The 21,704-nt window shown below is 46.3% G+C and overlaps 1 protein-coding gene across 1 annotated transcript; it reads left to right on the top strand.

Moving 5' to 3' along the window:
• Nucleotides 1–7,459: 7,459 nt before the first annotated feature.
• On the top strand, nucleotides 7,460–19,542 carry Adgrf4 (adhesion G protein-coupled receptor F4). The gene is given in 14 exon segments (XM_090356515.1): nucleotides 7,460–7,546; nucleotides 8,311–8,335; nucleotides 8,338–8,364; nucleotides 10,943–11,094; nucleotides 12,590–12,682; nucleotides 12,684–12,842; nucleotides 13,538–13,902; nucleotides 13,904–14,445; nucleotides 14,448–14,544; nucleotides 14,546–14,605; nucleotides 14,607–14,736; nucleotides 17,280–17,368; nucleotides 17,937–17,991; nucleotides 19,459–19,542. Coding segments are annotated over 14 exon segments (1,929 nt in total). The 3' UTR covers nucleotides 19,507–19,542.
• The last annotated feature ends 2,162 nt before the right edge of the window (nucleotides 19,543–21,704 follow it).

The following is a 21,704-nucleotide window of genomic DNA, read 5'->3' as shown; positions in this document are numbered from 1 at the left end:
TCTTGTTTCCATAGTAACAGAATCCTTCTCAATGGACAGAGAATGGTTTTAGTTGACCATTTACCAATACATCCTTAGCTTCTCCTCAAGGGAAAGAGATGGGCCTGGCCTAGTCCTGAGCTTTCTCTGTGCGGTGATTCAGGCACGGAGAAATGCCAGTTGCCAGGGGTTGAAACACTGCAATGAGGATGGGATCTCCCAAAGTCAAATAGTTGGGAGACACACGTTAGAGATGAAGTCACATTTAACAAGTGAGAACTCTGAGCCCAGGGGAAGACTGAGGGAGCTGCCTTTCTTTGGTTTGCCTTGTGTATTGGGTAGCCACAACTTGCATGGAAACTGCCTCTACTCGGGCACACCCTCCCCAAAGGAGTGTGACAGAAGACACCTACCTACTCAGGGCTCAGAATTCACCAAGAAAGGTCCCATGGAGGCTTACCAGAGCCACTCTGCAATCATGTGGGTGTCCCTCGAAGAAGTTGAGGTCTCTGTCTTCTCCAGCCAGGAGCCCATGTCGGGGCAGCTCCCGTGATGTCCAGAAATGGTGCCGATGAGGTTTATTTTGGTCATTTCTTAAGAGATCCACAAGTGGTGTCCTGCTCAAACCTTACACTAGGCAGGTAGTAGGATATGCACTTAATATACAACCGTTCTTGGGAAAGTCTGTTTTTGTTTTTGTCAGTTGTGGGACTTGAACTCTGGGCCTGGGCTCTGTCCCAGAGCTCTTCAGCTCAAGGCTAGCATTCTACCACTTGAGCCACAGCTCCAGTTCTTGCTTCCTATAAGTAACTGGAGTTAAGAGTCACATGGACTTTCCTGTCTGGGTTGACTTGGGTCCCTGATCCTTAGAACTCAGTCTGCTGACTAGCTGAGCCACTGGAGCCAGGGGCATTTGGGAAATACTGTGCATTAAATACGAGTTGCCTTTTGCTTTCTGAGCACTGTGCTCATGCGTGCGTGCGCGCGTCCACACACACACACACACACACACACACACACACACACACACACACACACACACACACACACACACACACACACACACACACACACACACACACACACACACGGCTTTGGCCCTGCCTGTGAGTTTGGATGTTGCTATCTTCATGGGAGACAGTTAACTGACTTTTTTTTTGAATTATAGCGTTTATTTTATTTATTTACTGTTTTGGGGGTACTATTTGGTTTGACTTTAGGGTTTGCATTTGCTTGCATTTATGCCCAACCTGTATGAGCCGAGACGTTCCTGTTTCTATCCCGCTCAGCTGGGATGGTGGGTGGACCTGACCTGCTTTTTACTACTTTACTACTATTTTTGCCTGGTCTGCCTTTGAACTGTCATCCTCCTGATTTCCATTTCTCAAAAAGGTGGAATTACAGGTGTGAATCACCATATCCAGCTAGTTAATTGACTTCCAAATTAAAAAACTCTGCAGTTTATTTGGTCTATTTGACACTAGAGTCCACATCCAGCAAAATCAGATTATCTTACTGTGGAACAAGCCTTATTTTCATTGAATTCTTTTTAATTACTAGCATAAATTAATTGTACAAAGGAATTTCCTTGTAATATTTACATACATGAACAGAATGTACTTTGATAAAATCCATTCTCTCCACGTTACTCTATCTTAAGCTCCATTGTCTTTTCTTCTCCTTTTTAGGAATTTTTAATGCATTTTATTGTAGACAATTTTCATGTAGATACATGATTTATTTCTGTTGTCAGGTGTATGCATGCTTTATTTACATACAACTCTTTTTTTTTTTTGCCAGTCCTGGGGCTTGAACTCAGGGACCGGGCACTGTTCTTGAGCTTTCTCACTTGAGCCACAACACTGCTTCTGGCTTTTTCTGTGTATGTGGTACTGAGGAATCGAACCCTGGTCTTTGTGCATGCTAGGCAAGCACTCTACACTAGACCAAACTCGCATTCACACAACTCATTCTTATCACCCTTTCTCTTTCCTGTATACTCAGCTGCTGGTCCTACTTCAAAACAATTTCCTGTTCACAAATCATGGCATATTATTCTTCTTTGGTCTAGATTGTACACATGAAAAACCATGCAGTCTCTGTCTTTCTGAGCTTGGCCTACCTTGCTTAATAAGCTGATTCCCCCATTCTATCCACTTTCCAACAAATGACAAAATTTTATTCTTTGTGGCTGAAGAAAACTCTGTTGTACATATATATCACATTTCCTTTATCTCATCATGTGTTATGAAGCACCTTGTCTAGATCCATATCCTGGCTGTGTAATGAGACTTATCAAGGCCTATTCAGGAATTATCAAATATACACTGCAGGCTCTCTTTATGGCTCACAGTTCCAAGATGGCTTCCCTTTCTTCCTTCTCTTTGGGAAGTCTTTCCTTCTGGCCAAACCAAGACGTATTTTCTTGAGTAATTTCTTAGAGCATTTATCAACAATGCCGCCCACTTTGCATTGATATTTATTGTTTCCTTTGGTCTTTTGTGTGTATTTATTTTCTTTTCCAGCTAGAGTTGTGAATCTTTAGGAAAACGTTTACTTCAGTGACTCACTGAGTTAACTTTTGCATGTTCATGGGCAGAATGTGTCATCTTCATACATAGATCACGTTCAGTAAATAAGTTCAATAAAGTCTTGGATGACATAACTTTATGAGACTGGTTTTTCCAAATCCTTAATGACCTGATACTTAACCAGTGACCTAGATGGAACTGACCTATTTTCCACACATGTCAGGTGCCTCCTTGACCCTCATTGTTGAAGATTGTGTGACCAGACTCCCTCTTCCTTCTTTTGCCTCACCCTCACCACACCCCCTGTTCACATCCCAGTGGCTGTTTTTATTAGAGACCAGGAATGGAAGACACCAGAATGAGGATCTGTGGGACGAGTGTGTGTGTGTGTGTGTGTGTGTGTGTGTGTGTGTGTGTGTGTGTGTGTGCAGAACAATTCAAGCTGCCTGGATGGGCTGGAGTCATATCATGTAGCTGCCCACAGGCAGGAATTGTGCCTTCTGGGTCTTCACTCATTGGCCTGAGAAGGTTCCCTGGCATTTCTTAGCCATGAGCACAGTGAATCAGAACTCCCTCAGGACTGATTAGAGATGAGCTCATGATGTATTCCTCAGTTTCTCAGCTCGGTTTCTCCAAGTTCATCACTGATACAAGCAAAAAAAAAAATGCCACAGTAACTTGTCGTAGCTCTCCTCCCCAGTGGTGGCCCAGCTTTGCCTCTGCTCTCTCCTCATTACGTGGGTGTGGGTGCAACGCACAGCCCCACGCCATCATATGAGATAAAAACGATGAACCAAAGGACAAACAAGTGACTCACGTCAATGGATTTGCTCCAGACAAGAGAAGCCTGTAATTTCTCTTAGGCGTGCTTGACAGACCCAGTGTGGAATGAATCACACTCTTGCACAAGTCTCAGAGCCGTGGGCAGCTTCAGCGCTGTCAGACCCGCTTCTTACCACAGCCAGCTGGTTCTCCCTGAAACCTCCTGGACCCCCTCTTTTGGAAAGATGGGTCCTGGCTGTTGAAGGGGTCCTGGGGTGAGAGCGTGATGGTGGGGTGGTGGAGGGATCTCCATACCCACTCCCGGGGCTTCTGGATCCGCCTCCTGGATACCGTGAGTACGTAGCCGGTGCCAGCGTGTTTGCGAGTGAAGAAACAATTGTTTTGTACTCACTGCAGACTGGGGGAAATGTGTGGTTTATGACGGGGTATTCTGCAGTGCTTGAGTTTTGCAGGCTCTCCAGTTAGTAATTGGCTACCTCAAAGTTGCAGGAGTTCCTAAACCACTTTGTTCCCCTTTCCCATTTGTTCCTTTTCATGGAGTCATCTGTTCTGCTGGCTTGACTCATTCATTCTTAGGAGTGCAAATGCAAGGCAACCTGTCCCATGCTTAGACTCTGTCCCAGCACTACCCCTGGCCTGACACACGTAATTCCTTTCCTTTATATGGAATTGAATGTAAAACTAGAGTGAAAAGTAAGTTCTCTAGTGGTTATTCTTTTAGCGATGTGGTCCAAACTATCTTTATAACAATGAATAAAAAAAAAACATTTCTTATAAAACCAGGTAAAGTGGAGGACATGGGAGGGGTTGGGAGAGGTGGGGAGAAAAATGGATGGGTGACATTGATCAAAAGACATTGTCTCAAGAAATGACATTCAGTTGAAACCCCTTCGTACAACTACTTAAAGATAATACAATGAAAAGCAGGAAGGAATCATTTGTTTTGCAATTACTCTTAACTTCCATTTCAAAGTCATTTCCCTGGTCTCAAGTAGCTTAAAGTGTGTTGTTTTGATGGCTACATAACAGACTCTGTGAACAACAGAGGGATCTTAAAATGTTGCCTCTTGGGGTGTCTCTTTTCTCTTTTTTGGTACTTCAGGATGTAGAGCAATTGTTGGCCCTACCATTTTTTTTAAACTGTTATTTGTCAAGATAGCTGGGGAGATGCCAGGATGGAATGATGGAGACTGTCAAAACTTGAATTTGAGTCCCAGCTCAGAAACAATCCTGAGCCACCTAAAACAAAGAGAGAGAATATGCTTTCAAAGTCTCTTAATATTTATTTTCCTCCTCTGTGTTCCATATGAAGTACTCCATCTACAGCAAAGGAAAGCAACAGAGAGTGAATCATTGCCTTCGATTATTGAGGCCTCAAAAGTACCAGGTGTTAAACATGTAAACAATTCATTTAGTCATCTGATCTTATAATCAGAGTTCTAATTACACCACTAGAATAGAGAGTGGTTATGGAATTAGGCCTAGGGGGCACGGGTATACATGCATGCACGTGTGTGCACGCACACACACGCACACACACACACACACGCATGTACACACACACACACACACACATCTGGATCACCTTATTCTCAAGTTCCGCTCCCTTCTCAACCCTCAGTTCACCCTTGAGATGGGTCAGACCCATTAGACAGTGAGGGTGATGAGGGTGGGTCACTGCCCGGATGGCTCGTGGAGCACTGAGATGGTTCTCTCCCCCTACAGTGTGGACTGGTAGAGAACATGTTCTTTTAAACGTGTTCCTTGCTCTCAGACATTTCCAGGCTGTTACTGTAAGGTTTCTGTAAGGGAGAATGAGTGTGAGCGCATTCTATGCGGTCCTTGGTGGTTGGCTGTGCTGGCCCTTCTGGACTCACTTCTCCTTTCCTCAGGGAGTCCCATTGCCGCCCTTCCGGGCGTGCTCAGGGGGCTGGGAGCACCCCTCTGGCCCCTCCAGTCCCTCTGTCCCCTCCTGCCCCTCTGTCTTCATGAGTCTTCTGAGAATTCCACCCAACAAGACCAGGCACACCCACTGCTCCCTCACAGTTCACCCCTCAAGAAGATGGGCAGATAGGAGAGAGCTGTTAGGAACTCTGAAGCTTCTGGAAGGGGGAGAGCCATGTTGTACATATTCTGCCTTGTACAGATGGCACAGAAAGTGACCTCTATGCCACCCTTATGCCCATGTCAGACCTACAGATCTGAGCAGTAAGGCTCCCTTCCCTTTTCTGTCTCCCCTTTCCTTTTCTTCCTTTCCCTTTCCCATTCCCATTCCCATTCCCTTCCATTCTCTTCCCTTTCCCATTTCCTTTCCATCCCATTCTCTTCCTATTCCCTTCCCTTCCCTTCCTCTTCATTTTACTTGCTTCCCCTTCCCTTTTTTCCCCTTTCTCTATCTTATATATCATATATACATATATCTGATACTTTTATCAATCTGTTTCTCCACTATAGGGCATCTAGGCTATTTCCCTAGCTTGGCTATGGCAAATAGAGAAGCAATGAATACGAGTGTGCAAATGTGCAATCTAACTCTTACTGGCTCTAACATCCATGTAAATTTTTAGCTTTTTTTTTTTTCAGAGCTGGGGACTGGTCTCATGGTCTTGTACTTGCCAGGCAAATGCTTTTCCACTGAGCTAATCCCCTAAAATTCCTATTTTAAGGAAACCTTAAGGAAATTTGTTACCAATATGGAAGCTGAATTGTCACTGTCCTTTACGAAAGCCTAAGGGCCACCCTCAGGGTGTTGAGGAATCTTAGACATTGGGATTTGAGAGAGGATGGAACCATTACGAAAAGGCAAGACACAAAGGCATGGCAACGCGAGAGACAGACACTTATTCCTGGTGCCCCCTTCGTATCCACATGCCAGTTGGGCCATCCACAAGAGGAAGTCCCGGCGTTTGCACCAGTAGCAGAGAATGTGCACACCCGCATCACTTTGCCACTGCGTCTCCAGATGCAGAGGACGTCAGGACAGCGGTGCTCCTGCAGGCACGTTTGGCTGTGTCCTTGGAGACATTTTGGCAAATGCACCTGTGGACTGAGGGGTTGCTGCTGGGATCTGTTAGGCAGAGGTGGAGACTGCCATTAAGCATCTTACCATACCGAGGGCGGCACTTATCAACAGACAACCATCCATCCCCGCGGGCCAGTACCCGCCATTACAGATGCATGGGTTTCCAGCTCGACCACTGGGTTCAAACTCTGGACTCCTCCCTTCATGTATTAGCTGAGTGACCTTGGACTCATAGCTTCTCAGTTCTTCAGACCTTATTTCTGCCAGTCATAATATGAAGATCATAATAGTGTTTTCTTTTCTAAAAACATTTTTACCTTTAAGTAGTTGCCCAGAGGAGTTGCCCTTCATCAAAGCAGCTTATGAACACAGTGTATCTTGATCTTACTCCTTTCACCCACCCCTCCCAACCCACCCCTCCCATGTTGTAGGATTTGTTTTGAATTTTTCTGCTATTTAAGAAAGCAGCTTGGGGCCAGGAGTTTTTGGCCTAATGGTAGAGTGCTTGCCTAGCATGCATGAAGATCCGGATTCAATTCTTCTGTACCACATACATAGAAAAAGCCAGAAGTGGTGCTGTGGCGCAAGTGGTAGAGCTCTAGCCTACCACAAGGACAGTGCTCAGGCCCTGAGTTCAAGCCCTGGACTAGCAAAAATTAAAAAAGAGCAGTTTATGTGCACCCTGGATCTTGATCTCTGTCATCCCATCAATATTTTCACCCCTTTCAGCCCACTCCCTATCTTTCTTAATTTTGTGATATATACAACTATGATTAAATGAATTAATATACAGAAAGCCTTAGAGATTGGCAAGCAGACTTTTTCGATGTGTTTCTGTTAAAGAGACTGTGGATTAAGTGATAGGGAGGTGCTTTGTGAATCATGAATCCATCTTCCCTGTTCTGTGTTGAAGACAGGTCAACAAATGAGAGAAAGTGTTTTTTGTTTTTTTTCTTTTCTTATATCTTAACTGGGTTGTCAATAGGTACTTGTGTCTCTGTCCAGGCAGGTTGCATTGGTGTGGATTTGTTCAGGAACCCTCTGCAAGCCGAGGTTTTGCTAGGCACTGGGCTGGTTTTATGAAGCGAGCACTTGAGGCTGGATCTGCCTTCTTTCTCTGTTGTAGGTTAAAATACGCGCAAAAATGAAGCCCCAGACTGCCTTGGTTTTCTGTTTGGTGCTTTTTCTGGCCATGGAATGTTCCCACTCTAGACTCAAGATTCACTTAAAAGTAAGTTTGACCATCTCCACAAGATACCCAAAGAAAGCTCTCTGGTCCCCCGAAGGTCTAGGATTCAGAGGACATAACATGCCATTTTAACAAAATTTCAAGTGCCTGTCATTTTATCCTTCAGCATAGGAGCTTTCTAGAGAAGGAGACTTAGAAACACAACATAAAGAGGGTTGAAATTTTCCCAGAGAGCTGCAGTACAGTGGGGTGATGAGATTCTGGACAGACATTTGTGCAGAGGGGAAAGCAGAGGAGCCACAGCACAATTTAGTTCAGGTCTTAATGCTTCTTCTCGCTTGTTGTACACATCATTCTGCTTCTTATCTGCAATATGAGGCTTGTTTGGAGAGACAATGCAGGGCAACGTAAGTGGAGATTTATGAACCTGTGATTGCAACCCAAGGTGAATTTCTAGCATCTACTCATTTTTCCTCTCTGAGGATAGGTAGTGGTGGGGAGACAGATTAGTTGCCTTTCATCTTCCAGAATACAGACAGAAACATGTGAAGCTACCGCTGTCATGTCTGGGCTTTCCCCGGATACATAACATGTGACAGAAGTGGTACCAGTCCACGCACTTGACTTTCAGAGTTCAAGTGACCTCCAAGATTCCGGTCCTCTCCAGAGGACAGTGTGTTCTCATTCATGCCCCTCCAATAAGTTCCTGCTATGCGACTCCCTTTGTATTTCCCTGGAGCCTCTTGAGCGGAGAAGACAGAGGCGTCCGTCACTAAGGAGGACCCTTGTGAATTCATGTTTTGCAGGATGGAGAGAAACTTCAAAGTCCACAAGAGATGCTAAGCCTGGAAGGACACAAGGTATGTGGGCATGGGCAGTCTGCCCCCATGTGGAGACAGGGCAGAACAAAGGGAAGATGTGGCTGCTGCCAGCATGTCCCCAGACCACAAGCTTTATCAACTGAACAATACATTCGGATGCATTCTCGGTATAGCTATCCCTGATAGATTTTCTTACAGCGATACCTCATCAATCACATAGCCAAGGAAGCAAGCCGATTGAGAGTCACATGTGCCTTCGCATGGTCATGAAGTGTTCATTCTTGAACCCCCAAAGGGAACTGCTTCTATTGAAATTAATGAGCTCACAGGACTCCAGGCAGGAAAAGGACCAGGTAACTTACTTTCTTCCTGCAAAAGTATTATCAACTTAAATGTATGGGAAACCTGTGCACACGGACTATTAAAACAGAGTGAGATGAATAAGATGGTGGTGAGAATTGCCACTCTACACGAATAGGAATAAACAAAAGAAGAAATCCTTCGGGGGAATTTACTGAGATCATGTGGCTCTCACCCAAACCAGGGTCAGATATACTTTTTTTTTCTTTTTTGCCAGTCTTGGGCTCGAACTCAGGGCCTGAACACTGTCCTTGGACTTTCTCAAGGTTAGAGCTCTACCACTTGAGCCTCAGCACCATTTCTGGCTTTTTTTCTATGTATGTGGTACCGAGGAATTGAACCCGGGTCTTCGTGCATGCTAGGCAAGCACTCTACCACTAGGCCAAACTCCTGGCCCCTCAGATATACTTTTGATGGCAAACACATCCCTCTAAAACTATGGCATTGGAGAAGCAGAGAAGAGAAAGGTAGTTAATATTTTTTTGGGGGGGGATGCATGACCATATTGATCTAAGTGTTATACATGATTCTGAATATTTGCAAACCAATATTTAGATGACATAAGACTTGGAACACATTGTGTCACCATCTCTGGCTAAATGAAGAAGTGAATAGCTAACTTGCAACAAATACTAGGGATACTTGGTAGATATCCAGGAAATAAGTGAACTAACCAGCTTCCTTTTTCAGGGAACAGTCATGCACAAAGCTGTCCAAGTCATAAACATGAACACAGCCCTGGGCTCTCAGCCCATCAGCCACACAGCCAGTTATTGAGTTCAGTGACTTTATAGGTCTCCACATTATCCGCTTCTTTCTAATTTCACTGCCACTGCAATTTGGCAACCTTCTCAGACTACCTTATTTGTAGACTCCTGTCTTGTCTCAAGCTAATCCATTGTGTTCTATTCAGATGCCACTAGTGTTTGTGTTTTTGGCACACAGGTATTTCCACTTATGTACACATTGTCTTTGGTTGCTTTCACAAAAAAAAGCATAATGGAGTAGATTCTACAGAGCTACACAGAGAGCTGCAAAGCCTTAACTATTTACTCTCTGATTTGGGTTGCCATGCTTAGCAAATTAAAAAATATATATATCATACCTAATTAAATTGAGATTTCAGATAAACAATAAGTAATACTTCATGGATTGCGTAGACACAGACACCTTACACACTAGTTAGCTGACGTTTCTGATCCATCCTCATTATCTTCAGGTTCTGCATTTCTGAGTTTGCCTCCTAAATTGCCTTGTGATGCACACATGGGTGCTCAGGGTTTGGGCATCGTTAGTAGACATGCACTGATCAGGGAGCAGTTGAGCTGCCGGATGCACACATTTCCACGTGAGTGTGAGCAGTGGTGCCCTGAGGCCTCTCTCCAGTGCTCATACAGCAGCAGTGCTGTCATTTCCTGGTCAGTGTAGTGCCACAATTTTTCTGCTCTGTGCATTTGGATGGTGATTTTTCTGTTTTAAACGATTCCTGACCACCATGCATGAAAGTCCTGTCCAGTGTTTTTTAAGCCAGAGAAGGCTGTGATGTGCTTTGTGGAGGAGACAGAGGCAGAAATAAACTTTGCTCATGGGTTTGACTGCTCTGCCCACCAGTGGAATCCATCCTGCATAGTAAACGGACTGCTCGGATGCAGAAGCACACAGGAAATCAGCCCAAGAATTAACTAGTCAACGAAAAATCATGTTTTCTAGCCTTACATCGACACATTGGCTCACTGTTTGCTAAGTCAGAGTTCGTGGTGGCTTCTGGGAAAATAACTCTTGTGAATAAGGATAATTCACAGTATCTGAACAGAACATTAGTGTTTGAAATAGGCTTCCTGTACTTTACCAATCAGCTTCCTTCACTCAGGTTTCTGCAGGAAAGCTATCTGGTTCCTATTCTATACTATTGTTAATAACAAATCTCAACATCGTTTTCTGGTAAGTCCCATGCTATGTGTTTACCACTTGAATCTTCCTTCTTCTCTTTTCTTGCTGTTTCCCGAACCACCTCAGGCCCTTTGAACAAGCCTGCCTGAATGCTATGCCATGTCTCTTCCCATATGCTGCTCACTCTGCCTGGCCTCTGGCTTCACCATCCACCCATGTGCTCTAAGTTTCACAGTGGAGACAGTTTGCATTACCATGAGACCTCTGGAAAGTCATTCAAAAACCCCCTGCAGAATGAGCTAGATGCCCTGGGTAGGCCGTGGCTGTGCTAGTTGTGTCTCTCACTCGGTTTGTGTACTTCTTTCAGAGAGATGCCACGGGCCCTGAGTCCCCTCTTCCACCTGCAGTCAGCCCTGCGCCGAGCACTTCTGAGGACAAGTTGGGTTTACATGTCACCCAAAAAAGTGGCAAAAATCCACTGAGGCGTGCACCAGCTTATCTGTGGAGACACTTTTTAAGGTGATGATGCATTCACGTATTACTGGGGATATGAGCTAATCCCCCCAGGAGCTGTCGGGACACTCGATCTGATCCATCCTGAAGGACCCTAAGTCTTAGAGGAGGGCTTCAGAAAACCTAGACTGGGCCAAATATGTCTCTCATCCAGCCATCTTTCCTTTCTAGACGCTTCCCTCCCAACTCTTTCTACTGGTCTTCTGATGTTTTTCCTACAGAGAAGGGGACTTGAAACACTATTGTTTAGAGTAGTGCTGAGAGGCTAAATTGTAGCTTTCTTGTTTGCTTTTAGTACTAAAGTTTGAAGTTAGGGCTTCACACTTGATAGACAGGTGTTCTACTGTTGAGCCATACCCCCTACTCTACGTTTTTTCTGGGTTCATCATGAGGCTTGAACTCTGGGGCCTGGGCACTGTCCCTGAGCTCTTCAGCTCAAGGCCAGAGACCTACCACTTGAGCCACAGTGCCACTTCCAGTTTTCTGGTTGTTAATGGGAGGTAAGAGTTTCATGGACTTTCCTGCCTGTGCTGGCTTTGAACCATGATCTCTACCAGTAGGCCACGCTCCCAGTCCCTTTGCTAGGTTTGACCTAGGATTTCACCTCCTGCCTGAGTTCATGCATGGACTTCATAGGTGATGGGGAGGGTCTTCGGCATCCAGCTTTTCTCTGTTGAGATGGAGTCTTTAAACTTTTCTGCTGGGGACAGGCTTACAGCAGTGATCGACCTGCTCCAATCTTCTGTGTTACTAGGATGCTAGGTGCACGCTGTTTAGGCCAACGTACCTGTGTGTTTAAAACGAGGGGTCTTGTGAAGTGTTCAGCCCAGGCACCCTCAGAGATCCATCCTGCCATTCTTAGCTTTCCCAATAGTTAGATTACAACTTAAAGGTCACCTTTAAAGGTCAATTCATGGGGCCAAGTGCATAGCCCAGTGGTAGAGTGCTTGCCTAGCATGCACAAAGACCTGGGTTCAATTCCTTGGTACCACATACATAGAAAAGGCCAGAAGCGGTGCTGAGGCTCTTGCCTTGAAGAATGCCCAAGGACAGTGCTCAGTCCCTGAGTCCAAGCTGCAGGATTGGCAAAAAAAAAAAAAAGGTGAATTCATCTGCTTCTTCTTCTAGTCACTAATCCATCTATCTAGAATTAAATTATAGTTGGTATATTTTTTCCTAGTGCTTTCAGAAATTTGACCAAAAAAAAGGAGAAATCTGTGATCTGAAGGGTATCTTGAAGAAACCAGTGAATGCAACCAGTTAAACTGAAATACCCATGGTTGCATCCTTCCGTTTCACAATCATTTCTTGAGTCTTCCTTCTGTGATCTCACTTTGCCCTCTACTTCTCAGCCCCCACCTGGCCCTCAGGATGACATCCTTCTCTACCTGTCCTTTCCACTTGACTCGTCTATGCTTTTTGTTTCCTCACTGACATGTGTTTACACGGCCATTCTATTAAATGCCAGTAACTTCAGTTTCATTTTAATTCCAAATGACAGGACAGGAATGGTGCGGCACACCTCTGCTTAGCCTCATCCTCTTCCCCCCTGCACGTTCTGGACTTGCAAGCTCCACAGCCAATGGGGAACGCCCGTCCAGGGCCTTCTCCAGCACTGCCCGCTGGATTACTCCTGCATAGTGGACATGGTGAAGTCGTCTGAGCCCACATCCGGAAACATAGCCTTTATCGTGGAGTTACTAAAGAACATTTCTGCAGACCTGTCTGAAAACGTCACACGAGAGAAAATGCAGGTACTTTTAATTGATTTCATGAAACCCATGGCTTTAGTGGTTCAAACTGTATTTTGGGGGTTTAAAACCGGGACAGCTGTACCGTAGCAGCAAATTCAGATATTCCACCTTAGTGCCGCATCTAGATTCTTTCTACTGCATGGGACAATTCAAGAGGTTAGAGGATTAAAAAAAGAAATAGAGTACATAGCGATAACGGAGTGTGTTCTGTGGAGCTGAGCTACGCAGAGAAATGTGAGTGAGGAGGCTGGGTTTCAAAGCAGACCAGCAGCACAGGAGGGCTCGCAGTAAGCCCTGGGTTGTACAAAGTCAGCGGGAGTGCGTGTGCCAGGGCTCTCCAGCGCCTGCAGTGTGCTAACCAACACTGCTATCAAAGGGAGGGATGGAAGGATATGATATGCAGCATTTCTCAAGTTTAGATTGACCTGGAATCCGCTGCCCTGGCCCTCATGTGGGAAACTTGGGTGTGCCAGCCTGTGATTTAGAAACACTGCCTTGGGTACAGTAACAAAGTAGGTAAACAAACCTTGGTGCAATACATACATATACAGATGTGTATATGTATCTATATATGTGTGTATCTAAAACATAGAACCGTCTGGATATAGGTGTCTGCATCACATATTTGTATACGGCAATCCAACTGTATTATATACAGCGTTGGTATGGGTAACGGGGGTCTTCTTCTGTTGCAGAGCTACATCCTGGACACGGCGGCCATTTCCAACTAGGCCTTCATGCCCAGCTCGGACTTGCTGGCGTCTGTGAGCTCCTTCGCGGGGCACTTGGGCGCCCTGGGCGAGGCGGAGAGCGGGGTGGAGCGCGCCTTCATCCGCACGCGGGGCTCCGCGCTCCTCCCGGGCGCCAGCCTCACCTTCCCCGGGGACGCCAGCCAGCAGCCCGCGGGGCACCTCCTGGGCCGCATCGCCATCCCGGGGCGCTGGGCGTCGCCTTCCCCACGCTGGGCTTGGTGCTGGGGGAAGCGGCGTGCGGGGGGCCGCGCGCTCGGGCTGGTGCTCGCCGTGGTGCTGCCCGAGGCGCTGCGCAAGACGCAAGGCTCGCGCGCAGTGCGTGGGGTGGCACGCGTCCCGGCGCGCGTGGGACGCCCGGCCCTGCTGGACGCTGTGGGAGCGCGGCGGCCACGTGGGCTGCTGCTGCGACCGCTCGCGGGCCGTGCGCTCCCTCTCCATCCTCATGTCCCCCGCGTCCGCCGCGGACGAGGCGCTGGACTAGGTGACGCGCGTGGCGCTCGGCACGTCGCTGCTCAGCCTAGCCCTGTGCCTGCTGGCCGAGGCCGCCGCGTGGTCGCAGGTGGCAGCCACCGAGGTGTCGTGCGTGCGCCACGTGCGCCTCGTGAACATGGCCGCGTCGCTGCTGGCGGCCGACCTGTGGTTCCTCGTGGGCTGGCACGCGCCCATCCACAGCCACGGCTGGTGCGTGGCCGTGGCCTTCTTCGGCCACCTCTTCTACCTGTCCGCCTTCTTCTGGATGCTCTTCAAGGCGCTGCTTCTCGCCTACGGCGTGCTCGTGGTCTTCCGCCCCGTGCTCCAGTCGAGCGTGGTGGCCGCGGGCTTCGCCACGGGCCATGGGGCTCCCCTGGCGATCGTGTCACCATGGAGGTGACGGAGCCCCAGGGCGACTACGTGCGCTGCGACGCCTGCTGGCTGGCCTGGGGCCGCGCCAAGGCGCTGCGGGCCTTCGCCGCCCGCGCTGCTCGTGGTGGCCGTGAACCTGCTGGCCGTGCTGGCCCAGCCCGGCCCCACCGCGTGTCTGCAGGGTCGTGGCGCTGCTCACGCCGCTGCTGGGCCTCACCTGGGGCTCCGGCGTGGCCACCCTGGTGGACGGCGCGCCGCGCGCCTGCCACGTCGTCTTCGCCCTGCTCAACGCCCTGCAGGTAAAGACGCCCCACGGGCTCCACTCCACACCACACCACTCCACACCACACCACAGGACCACACCTCACCACAGGACCACACCTCACCGCACCACAACAAGAGGCCCTTGCGTTTCCTTCCTCGTCTTTCGCTTGCAGAGGCTTTGCTGTCAGGGTGGTGTACAGAGGGGCTGAGGTTACGGCAGTCATTAAACCAGTACGTTGCTCTTGAGCTGTCACCGGCCCCCCTCATTTTCTCCCAGTCCCCCCACTGCCTGCCCTCCACAATTCACACCCCAAGCTGTCTAGTTCATTTCCAAGGAAGTGTCTGGAGGGTCTAACAGCTGAATGGGTTCTCACTTTGTCCCCGCTGTGTCTGTCCTCCCCTTTACCTTCCCCAAACCAGACAGAATCATATACAAGACGAAGGGTACAGACATTGAAAACAGCCTCAGAGGGGGAGTAAACCAAAGAGGGAGAGAGGGAGGAAGGGAGGGAGGGAGGAAGGAAGGAAGGAAGGAAGGAAGGAAGGAAGGAAGGAAGGAAGGAAGCAGAAAGAAAAAGAAAGAAAGAAAGAAAGAAAAGCAAGCAAGCCATAAACAGTACACTGACAAACCTCTTCTTGCTTCCATTCCTTGGAGTTCATTTTGCTCGGGATCATTTGACATGATCATCATAAGGATATTTGATTGCGCCATCTTGCCAGGTTGGACTTGGCGGGTCAGTCAGGACCGGGGAGAAGTTCCTTCTTTCTCTCCTCCTGGGTGATCCAGCTGTGTATTTGTCAGAATTAGCCTTCTCTAAGGAAGGACTAATCTTGGATCAGGGGCGCATGAAGCTGCACTGGCATTTTGCCTGCAAACAAGCACCATTATCATGTAGCAGTAGCTTGGGAGCTTGAGGGGATAGCCATTTTTTTTAATAGGATGGGCAGGATCAGTCATTGGATGTCAGCCAATCTGAGTTGTCAGACCTTGCCTTCCTGTGGAATGAGTGATATGAGCTGTAAGTTATGGGCAGGCAACCTCACTGTAGGCTCTGGGGTCTTGGGAAAGTAAGGATTGATCTGCAGAGTAAAAATAAGTATCTAGAATAAATCCTTTTGTCTTTTCCTACTCAACCACACAAGACTGTCTAAATGTTGTTTCAAAGTGGTTTTACTCCCTCCTGCTACTAAACTAGAACCTTCCACAGGGCTATCATTAGCCAGATTGTTTTCTGTATTTATGAGTAATAGAGAATTTGGCAAGACAGTAGTCTTAATTATGGTTTTAATTGGGGGTTGGCAAACTTTGGCCTGCCAACTGTTTTTGTAGAGAAGGTTTTTCCGGAACACACTTCTGCTTGTTTGTCGACTCTTTCTCTTTGATTGCTTTTGAGCAACAAAAATACATTTCAATGGTTGCAGTACTGTAGGTGCTGCAAAGCTGAGAATCTTCACTATCTGTATCTTGTGGGAAAAGTATTCTGGCCACTGCTTTAAGTATCATAACTGCCAAACAAAGCAGCACAGATATTTCCATTAGTGTGACCCTAGTACTCTACTAGCTCCTCTGTACAGCATCTTCGTAACAACAATAAAATTGTTTATAAAGTGTATAAAAATACTTAAAAGACACCAGGTGAAAACATTTATAGATCATGATTTTCCATGTTTGCCTCTTGAGTAATAATAATGGGCCATGTTTCGCTTTCTGCTCATCATTCTTCGGTATTTCTATAGCAGATTGATTTTACTTGCCCTCTTGCATTCTTGTGAAGAGAAAACTTTGGTCTAAACCTTTCTTTTTGTGCTTTTTCTTTTTTTTTTAATTTAAAATCAAAAGCTCCTTGATACACAGGATTTCCCCACTCTTGAAGATATTAGAGTGACTAATAATAATCTCATCTTTCTTCCTTCTTATTTCACAATTTAATGAAACTGCTGAAAATGTTGCTCTGTATTTCTTTTTCAGAGAATTTGTATTTCTCTTTTCTGGATAGGAAGAAAAAGGCCAAAATCCTTTCAGTGACATAGAAATCTCTTCACAGACCAATATGTTTAAAGATGCTTATTTCTGGCCACCTAATTGGTGCTTCTTCTCTCTGAAACTCTCCTTAGGTGACTGGAGACACTCTTAAGCACCCAGATTTTTTTTGTAGATTTCCCCAACTTTTATGCAGCAAGGTCTCTTACCGTAAGAGCCTGGAGCTTCCTATTTAGAGAGTGTTACGTTCACCAGGAAGCAGACTGGAACACAAGGTTCCTTTCCCTGAGACTACTTCCATGCTTGTGATTTGTCAATGTGTGTCCATTGTCACCGGGCAGAAGAGCTACATAAATATTTGGAAAGGAAGTGCAAGATTTAGTCAGGTCAAAGACTCAATGTGCCATGCTCTGTCTCACCAGGGGTGGATGGAGACGAGAATGAAGTACCCATCAGTGCACTTTATTCACAGCCAGGAAACCAGATTGCTGTTGTACACCTGCTGTCCTCGAGGTTGACGGGAGGAACAGAGTGAAAACAACAGCTAGGAAGCCGTCTAAGCTGTGGCCGCTCACCGTTCTGTCGTGTTTCCCGCAGGGCTTCTTCGTTTTGCTGTTTGGAACCATTATGGACCACGAGGTAATTTTCTTCGTTGCTGACATTTCCCGCTCAGCGAAGGGAAACGGGTGGATGCGGTTTTGACCAGTGTGTGATGTCAGGGGCGCCACAGTGATCAGGAGGATGTGGGAGAGTGCTGTTGGTGACAATAAAACCATGATGACACTGCACATCTGTTCTAAGTCAAGCTAGAGCTCCAGCTTAGCATTCATCCTAAAGGTTACTGTTCATTAACAAAAACAACCATTCATAAGAAAATCCTGTATACTCAACACTCATAAAGTTGGTTGTTTTTTTTAAATATACATGGGCCGGGAGTGTGGCCTAGTGGTAGAGTGCTCACCTAGCATACAGGAAGACCCAGGTTCGATTCCTTGGCACCACACACATAGAAAAAAGCTGGAAGTGGTGCTGAGGCTTGAGTGGTAGAGCTCTAGCCTTGAGAACGCCCAAGGACAGGGCTCAGGCTCTGAGCTAAAAGCCCAGGACTGGCAAGAATAAATGAATGAATGAATAAATAAATAAATAAATAAATATGGAATGATGCCATCTGATGTGGGCTAAAATTCCTGGTCTCGAAGTTTTAGGAGTTGGGTCTGAACAGAGGCATTCTCACTGTCCTTTCTTTTCAGATAGAGAAGCTTTGAGGATGAGGATGTCTTCACTGAGGAGGCGGTTCAGGGCAGCAGAGGTAAGTTCTCCTCCCCCCAGTCACACTGGTCCAGTAACACAGACTTAAGCAAAGCAGTTCAGGACTCAAGATTTGATTTGTGAGCAAATAGTATCAACAAGACATTCTAGGTCCACTTATTTCTTGTTTGTTTGTTTGTTTGTTTTTTAACAATTTGAAATATTCTGCCCATGCTGGAGATCAAAATACACTCTCTTAAAAAATTATTGTAATAGAATTCTCAGAAATGAACCCACAGACTTATAGCCACCTAATATTTGATAAGGGAGCCAAGCACAGGTTGGAAGATAGACATCCTTTTCAACAAATGGTGCTGGCAGAATTGGCTACGCACATGCAGAAAATGGAAGCTAGGTCCTTATATATCACCCTGTACCAGAATCAGTTCCAAATGGTTCAAACACCTCAGTGTAAGACCAGCTACCATGAGAATAGTACAGGAAGGGACAGGGGAAAGTCTAGGGCTCCAAGCCATGGTGGAAACTTCTTAAGTAAAGATCCAGGATCATAACCAATCAAAGAAAGACTGGATAAATGGGACTGCATCAAGCTTAAGCGTGTCTTCATGGCAAAGGACATATCTAGCAAGTTTAACAGAATTTACTCTTTGAGAGAATTTTGCGTCTAGACTGCCTTTCCATTAGACTTTGCGCCCATTTAGATGCTAACCAATGATATTTATAAGATGTATACATCACAGATTTATAAGTAATGAGAGCCAGGGTATGAGAGTTGAGTCAGAAATTAGATTCTAGTCCAACTGACTCATCTTACAGGAAAGGAATTTTAGGGCCAGAATAATGAGTAGAATAATGGGGAGACGTTTGTCCTCAAGATCCCTGTCAATTCTCCCTGTTGAGGATTGCTCCAGTTCACGACACTTCCTCGTATTTGGTATTCATGAAATGATAGATCTTGCAGAACACTTTTGGCCCGGTGCTCTGCCTTTTAAGATATGAACTATAATTGCCAACATTTCTGTATTACAAGGAAGATATTGGTTCAACCTATAGGCGAACATTAAGATCCACTACTTGGAAACAAAACTATCCAGATGCTATGAGAGCCGCCATTTAGAGTGGGATAGTGCTGGCTTGGTGTGGCTCTTAGTACCCCAGTTCATCAATTTTAAGACAGGCATTTTCTTCACCTTTTGACATTTCTTAAGTTGGAATGCATCTTGCAATCAGTTAAATATGTCATTACTTAACTGACAGGCATGTTGCCTTTTCTTTTTTGTAAAGCATGAAAATAATGATGCCGCTTGCAGTATAACACTGAGTGACATATGCTAATTTAATTCTCTGTGGGCATATCAATTTGGGAACTTCTTTCTTTATGTCTCCATTTTCTCATGTTTATCCTCAGGCAGGGTGTATATAAATATCAATAAACATCTTTCCCCTGTCCCAGTATCATTATTCACTGTCAACTCTGCCATTCTTCCCCCACTCCTCCCCTATTTAGAATGCATCATTGAGTCCAACCCATGGATCAAGATTAATGAATCACTGAGAGTGAAATGTGAGCATTAAACTCCAGGAGGATTTTCCTTTGTGAGTGGCCTCACTTGCCTGTCATCTGAGGTGCAGGGCATGGTAGGATGAGACCGGAAGATCTCACCTTTCTGAAATAGCTACTTCATGATGCCTTGCATGCGGAAATGCAAATGTGTAGTTTTCTGTAAACCTGTGTTACTTGCATTCACACGAGTACATCGGTGTGCTTTTATTCTGTGTCCTCCATGCGAGGACATGCCGGCGCAGGAGGCATCTGATCTGACTGCCCTCAGCACACACCTGCGCTCCATCTTGTCCCCGAATGGTGACACTGATCATGACCTCGTTGTTGACAAGGACTTGATGACTGAAATCTCGTGACAACATGGCCTGCCTCTCCCTAATGAAATGGGGGCTCGGCCGCGTTCCTAAGGAAGCTGTGGGTGGAGTTGTGGCCAATTAGCTGCCTACTCACAGCCAGCCTCTGAAACTTACAACCACACTGGTGAAACCAGGGGTGTACAATGACCAGGTAGCTACAAAGGGGAAGCACTAAGCTAAGAAAGGGCAACAGCAGCGTGACTGGTCTCAGGTAACACAGGCAGGCACAGTCAGTCTTGGTAATAGTTCTATTCTGGAGAGGGTTTCTAGTCTTTCTGCTCTAGTATAAATAAGTGCTAGAGGGTTAATTTTCTCTTGCCATTTGGCAGTAGCTTTATACTAATTTGCACCCCTTCCTTTTCCAGTCCAGGCCCGGGACTTTATTTGCACATGTAGTATCAGAAGGATTTGTATTTTTTTGTTGGTCCTAGGTTTTGAATTCTGGGCCTGGGCGCTGTCCCTGAGCTCTTCAGCTCAAGGCTACCACCCTACCCCTTGAGCCACAGCACCACTTCTGATTTTCTGGTGGTTAATTGGAGGTAAGAGTCTCAGGGACTTTAGTGCCTGAGCTGACTTTGAGTCATGATCTTCAGATCTCAGCCTCCTGAGTAGCTAGGATTACAGGTGAGAGCCACGGTGCCTGGCTTCAGAAGGATTTTTTTAAAGTCCTTTTTTAAAAATGCCAGCCAGCATCATGGCAGACCACATTGGGATTCAAGAAGCATGAGGGCACAGGAAGAGGAAATTGACACGAAACAATGTCAAGTCCAGAGTGGAGACCGGCTAACACCCAGGGGGCCCTAGATCATCAAGCACAGGCTTGATGACTGAATTAATTTGGGAGTGTTTGGAAAGCACGAAGCAAGGGTGCAGTCCAAGGCAGTGCTGTACTCTGGAAAAGGCAGCATTTCAGTCCTTATCACGTAGTGCAGAGGTGAAGATCAACCGGCAGTGGAAGGAAAATTCCAGTAGTGATAAAGGGCCTGGAGTACAGCAGAGTTGGCTACAATTAGATTCCAGGCTTTCACTGTGGGTGGAAGATCTGAGGTCAAACAAAGATGAGACAGGTCTGTGAAGGCTCCAGAAAGAGGGATGGACGTCTGTTCCTCTGAGACATGAGATGTGAAAGGTGGGAGTTTATTTCAGTGCTTGTGACTGGGAAAGCCCATCTGGAAGGCAGAGTGAGGGTAACTTTTACTGATGTCCCAACTATGCAGTGCCTTCTGCTACTTGAGGGAAGGCCAGGACTGGCTTAACACAAAGCCTGTATTATACTAGAGGAAGCAGGAAGGATCTGGTTCCTCTCAGTGATTGTGTGTCTATTTATTTAGGCCTGAAATGCACATAAAACGAAACAGAGTGTGTCTGCCACGTAAAGTTAAGATGATATAGCAAACAGTTCTAGGACTGTTTGGAAGGGAGCAGGGGCGAGTAGGAGAGAGCAGAGAGAGAATGATAAGACGTTATCACTAGTGAGATGTAAGGTGTCTTAAGTATGAGGCTGACTTTAAGAGCTATACTGGAAACTATGGAGCAACAGGAGGGTAGAGAGGATAGAGGAAGAGAGAGGAACAGAAGAGATTAATCTGATTATGCATATACAAAACACAATGATGAAATGGCACTGTGAAAATAACATACACTAAAATACCCATGACAGGAAAGTGGCACAGGCTGAGTTAGGAGGTTAGGAGAATGGAGAGGGAGAGGGAGCATGGATATGGAGGAAGGTCATTTTATGTCTACATGAAACTGGAACAAGGAAACTAGTTGACATCCTTTTTTTTTTTTTTTGCCAGTCTCGGGCTTGGCCTCAGGGCCTGAGCACTGTCC

Source organism: Megascapheus bottae, chromosome 22 (genome assembly GCF_031878675.1).
Source record: "Megascapheus bottae isolate mThoBot1 chromosome 22, mThoBot2.hap1, whole genome shotgun sequence".
In the NCBI taxonomy this organism is placed as follows: Eukaryota; Metazoa; Chordata; class Mammalia; order Rodentia; family Geomyidae; genus Megascapheus; species Megascapheus bottae.
The sequence above is the reverse complement of the archived record's forward strand: the minus strand, read 5'-3'. Positions and strand labels throughout refer to the sequence as shown.